Here is a 5,615-nt window from a genome sequence, read left to right as displayed (position 1 = left end):
TGTTTGGGAAATGAAACCGTCAGCTTTTATTGGTGAGGTGATGGAAGTTCTGCCTCTCTTCAGTGAGTGTAATCAGGCTTTGGTTGCAGTACACCTAAATTTATATATCTGGCTATGATATTAATCTCCAGGCTCCGTGGTACCCCAGTCTTAGTGCTCAATCATTTGGCCTATCGTTTCAGGAAGCTCTTCCTCTTACACAATAGTTTAGATGCATTGGTGGACAGCACATGCATGTGATTTTGGGAGGCATGGATTTGAAAAGGAGAACAAGGGGAAGAGCTTGTTTTGATTTATATACTTTTTCTTTTGACTACACTTCATTTTCACGAGTTGTTATTGAGAACCATTGCCCAAGACCATATAGTCGGGAATGGACAAAAACATTCAAAACAGCTCGCCCGTAAAACCACCTGATAAACTGATTGGTTGTTCTCCCATCCCTCTCCATTATGCATTCACTCTTTTGCCCAATATGCAGAGATAGACATTTAGGTCTAAGAATAAGACTTCATTAGCTGTCACACTGCTCAAATAGCTAGAAACAAAACATGCAAAATAACACAAGAGACAACTATCATATGCTCATGGATGTGTATTTTAATAAAAATAATTCTGTCAAAATTAAATGAGTACAATATTTCTTTAACATGTTGCCAGTACATACGTATGTTTTTTTTCTTTTCAGCTATTGTTTTCCTTTTTTATTTTTGTTTTTAAATGTATTTAAAGGTTCATGCTAAGTAGAGGCTAATTCATTTCACAATGGCTAAAACCAAAACTCAAATAAAATTGAAATAATAACAGAAGTAAATTGTGCACAGCTTGTTGTATTCAGCTTAGTTCTATTTGTCCTGCTCGTTCGTTATCTGAGGCAGAGATGCCACTACACGAATAAGCAAAGAGGGACAAATTTTTCCTAGGCGGATATCAGCGCAATTCTTTCCTTCATTTGTATATAGTAGGTCCCTGATCGAGGTTCAGCTCTATGTTCAACCATTTTAAAATGGGTGGATAACCAAATGAGCTCCTGAAGATTTTTTTTTTTGCCATATAAAAACACCCCTAAAACACAGGCTTTACTATGTACAGATCAGTAAAAGTACGAGCTCTTAGATCTAGCTCTGTTATACATGACGTCTCCATGCAACACCACTCAGCATCTTCATCAATTCATGTACCAGAATAAGAAAAGAGAACTCGTATGTTGAATTAACACACTATTGCAAAGTGCACAAAGTATGACCTAAAGGAGTAGCCTTAAACACATCAAGAACTTGTTGGTAGAATGGTATACTCTTTTGTGAACCAGTTTGGCTTTTAGCTCATGTTTATCTTGAACCAGGTGTACTCTAGACCATTGTTTCTCACTCTTGGTCTTGGAGTACCGCATGCACATGTGGATAGTTTCCCTGCTCACAGCTCGCCTGCTTCAACTCATCACCTGATTAACAAGCCTCAACTAGGTTGAACTGGGCGAGTTATTAAAATGTGCAGGCCTGGGGTACTCCATGCCGACCACTGAGAAACATAGCTCTGGACTATTCTTGAAAAGTTCAGAACCCTTGGACCTGCTCGGTGAAAAGATCAACCAAATGCCGCTATTGCACAGGCTGTGTAATCTCTACTACTGCTTCCTGTGACGTGAACAGGGTTGTTTGCACTCTGAGAGAGGTATAACTGAGAAAACAATGCAATATGTTCAAAAACAACAGGACATATAGGTGTAAAATAAAGGATGTAACAATCGTACAGTGACCAGCAGTGAAAAGTAATTAATGCTAAGGAAATGGCTGGTTCTGGGGAAGAAACTGGGTTTGTCTATGGTTAGAGGCCAAGAGAAACATTAAAAGAAGTGAGTACCATAGAATAAAAATGTGCCATTTTGTATATATTGACCCAAATGAGAGAAAGGAGACCACTTTGGTCACGTCCTGCAGTGACTGAGTCGGTATTGTGTGTAGTGATAATGTCACAGTGTGTGATGGCACAACAGCGAGACAGTGAGAGAATGGACTCAGGAGAAATGTGAATTAAGGAACAAAGCCTGTGATGGAGAAAAGAACAAAAGAGGTAAGAACCACCATAATCCCAAACCCCTCATTCATTTTATGGATCTTCCACTCTATAATAGCTGATGTACAGTGTCTCCAACAGTCGTCTTAATCAGTCTAATACCTACAGCTACACAATCAGTAGAGATGGTGTCAGTAATTTGAGGAAACCCCTCGTCATAAACACTATCCTAGCAGATACAAAATGTAGGAATTAGTGGAACAAATTATTTAGGTTCCAAGCTTCAATGCTGCAAAGTTAACGAAATTACTAATCTTGGTTCTCTTTGACAAAAACTTCATATTTTTATTCATTGCAGCCACACACAGACACCCACAGGTTAAATTTTGATAAAGCTGACCAAAAACGTTAAAAGCTTACATGGGGTCTTACATAATTTCTGAAGTTTACTCTATAAAGATCATCATTAAAATAGAAGCTTTTCTTGAAGTGAGAGACCCAGACTTTGTAAAAAAAATACTTAACAAGTCTGGGTCTGCAATACATCTGTATGATTCGCATCTAATAAAAAGACTAGTGCTGGTGCCTGAGGTGAACTATTAGCTTGGAGGTGAAATGGGAAGTCTGAATCTTCTCAAAAATCTTGAACACGCTTTCAAACAAATACAAAAAACAAACCTGTGGTGTAGTAGCCAGTAAAATTTCTGTTATATATATATATATATATATATATATATATATATATATATATATATATATATATATATATATATATATATATGTATGTATGTATATGTGTGTGTGTGTGTGTGTGTGTCTGTGTATGTATGTATGTATAAATAGTATGTGTGTGTATATATATATATATGTGTATATATATATATATATATACATACATACACACACACACACACATACACATATATATATTCATACTGTATATAAGCAAAGCCTTACTGAGTAGTCACAGTACTGCTGGCTGTAGCAATACCTCATTCTACATGCTAAATGACACGTGTCAGAAATACCTGAGTTCTGAATAAGGGAGGTGTGTTGCTTCTTAGAATTTGAAGAAGACTTTACTGCTATGTATTACCCTCAATATGGTGTGTGTCTGGAATACTATGCACTGAATCCACCCATAAAAACAAAGAAGGGAATTCTGGTTCAATGTCAAGGCGAGCACAACAAACTGACAAAATAGAAACTAAAATAAAAATGACTAGATAAACAGAATAATAATTAATTGCCTTTAAATAGTGTCACACAGTTTGTATTTAATAATACTAAATTAAAAAGAAGCCTCTCCTCCATGTGTCTAGTCATCTCTCATCCGAACTGCCTGCGGCAAGTGAATGCACTGTTTCAAACAAGCGTGTTCCTCATGGCAACCGGCTGGAAAGTCCTCTTCTTAACTGTCCTGAACATTGCCTGAGGAAACAAACACACACCCCCGCACGAATTATTACATGGAAACATCTCACACACAAAAAAAAAAAAACAGCACGCATCCACATTATGATGGTACCTTATTGTACAATGTCAATACGTTACACACCTGGATAACTGTAGCATTAAGGCACTGAAATGTGTGCAGAACACGTGAGCAGCAGCATTGACAGATAGCAGACATTGGAAGTGGCACTTTGGCTATGTTTACATTCAGTCTGAATGAATTCATTCCAATTAAAGATTCCTAATGATCTGTTTTTTTATGAATCTTAAACTAGATACTCTATAGATAATCTCTGTTTTTATGGATATTAAATGTAATTCAAAATATTCAAAATAATAATATTATTCAATAACAAAATGCACACATTATCAATCGGTATAATGCCTTTAATGATCTTCTGATGTTACCAAGATTAAGAGCCATTGTTTTTTTTTTTTTTTTTTTTTTTTTTTTTTTTTAAACAGTATGCATGACCTGTGTCCTTGCTGGATTTCCGGCAATTAATTAAACACTGAAATTTACTGAGGTTAGTCCGTGTCCTGCGTCTGCTTCAGAAGGTTAGTTTAATCTCCATCCCACCTCCCATTCAACCTCATAATTCTTTTAAATAGATTAAAATGTGTAACATGAATTGTGCTTTCTTATAGGATCATTTTATCGTTTTATTATTTTATTGTATAAGGAGCGCACTATGACCCAAACACAGATAAGCAGAATGCACAAGCAGATTCTGGTAGTGAAAGTAATCAGATCTATATGCCCATTATTCTTCAAGTTAATGGATTATTAAAATTTTCAGCTGCACAGAAAGTTCAATCAGATTGGCCTTAATCGGTTTACTGTTTTCCAATTAAAGTGTTTACATGAACGTCCTCTATTCTGATGGAGATCACGGTCATTATAGGCTGCATGTAAACATGGATAATAAGAGGCAGAAAGGTGTTATTGCATTCCAAGGAATTTGCCAAAGTGGGTTGCAACAGATGGTTTAACAGTTCTCTAATCAATCAATGTGATAAACCTGGAAGATTATTTAGAACAGCAGGTGATGCACTGAAATTGGCACCCACATTATCTCTAGGTACACTGCATCCAGTCAGCTGAAGAATGGGCCACAATTGACAAGAACCAACTCAAGACAACATTGGAATATTTACCTGACAGGACTGGTGCTATTATTAGGTCTAACACAGGCGTAACGAGGGTAGGCGTGTTATTCAGACAGGAGTAGGTGCAACCAGGTATAATGAATGAAATGACACATACGAATGATTTTTGGTCTACAGAGTTAGTAGTTTGCAAAGAATGGAGTGGTCATTGTCAGGTAACTGTGTGTTTGTGTGTGTGTGTGAGTGTGTGTGTGTGTGCGTGTGTGTGCGTATGCCAGAGAGCTGGATCCGTCACCTGGACTTGGGCTAGTGCAAAAAGTTGTCGACTCTGGCGAATGAGCAGGAGCCGGAGCGCACACGGGCCATGAGCTGCACACACTCGGTGGCCTGCCCCAGTGCCAGCATGAGGGGGGGCTGCTTGGGTAAATTCTGAGACTCTGTTGGAAAAGCAGAGTGAGTGAGAGAGAGAGAGAGAGAGAGAGAGGGAGGGAGAGAGGGAGTGGGAGTGAGTGAGTGAGAGAGAGTATGAGTCAAGAGAGAGAGAAAGAGACAAAGGGGAGAGGGCACTCTCAGTATTGGGGTTTGTCATTTACTTGAATTTTTAAACAGAAAGTACACACTTGAAAGGTGAAAATGTCTAAATAACTCAAAAAGGTTTTATGCTTGGCTGAATTTACTTACTGATAAAGAGAAGACACAATAAAGGGTGATACAAAGTAATTATTTATTCCAAAATTAATTTCTAAGTCGGACTCTCCATTACTGACTGGTGATCTTTGTGAGTGCCCTTGTTGCTCTCTCTTCAGAGCACTGGTATGAAACTTAGAAAAATAAGTATCCTAAAGGGTTCTTCAGTGTCTCTATCTGGGGAAACCCTTTAAAAATTCGGTGTAGAACCTGAAAGAACAGGGTTTTGTTTTTCACAAAGCATCCTAAGGAGAACCCCTTTAAAACATGAGCTCCATGAACCATCCAAAGATCCTTTCTTTAAGTGTGTTGTGGATTGGAACAAACATCTATTTTCTTATTAGCAG

General features: G+C 37.7%; 1 protein-coding gene across 2 annotated transcripts in view; it reads right to left on the bottom strand.

Annotated features, from left to right (window-relative positions):
• Positions 1-582: 582 nt before the first annotated feature.
• Positions 583-5,615, bottom strand: part of ranbp10 (RAN binding protein 10) — a 42,046-nt gene continuing 37,013 nt past the window's right edge. For both annotated transcript variants that reach the window (XM_026927202.3, XM_026927201.3), the window contains exons 14-15: positions 4,877-5,018; positions 583-3,447 (exon numbers count right to left, since the gene is read on the bottom strand). In XM_026927202.3, the coding sequence (XP_026783003.1) occupies positions 4,888-5,018 (131 nt within the window). In that variant the 3' untranslated portion in view covers positions 583-3,447; positions 4,877-4,887. The remainder of the gene's footprint in view (positions 3,448-4,876; positions 5,019-5,615) is intronic.

This window comes from Pangasianodon hypophthalmus, chromosome 6 (genome assembly GCF_027358585.1).
Source record: "Pangasianodon hypophthalmus isolate fPanHyp1 chromosome 6, fPanHyp1.pri, whole genome shotgun sequence".
Classification (NCBI taxonomy): domain Eukaryota; kingdom Metazoa; phylum Chordata; class Actinopteri; order Siluriformes; family Pangasiidae; genus Pangasianodon; species Pangasianodon hypophthalmus.
The sequence above is the reverse complement of the archived record's forward strand: the minus strand, read 5'-3'. Positions and strand labels throughout refer to the sequence as shown.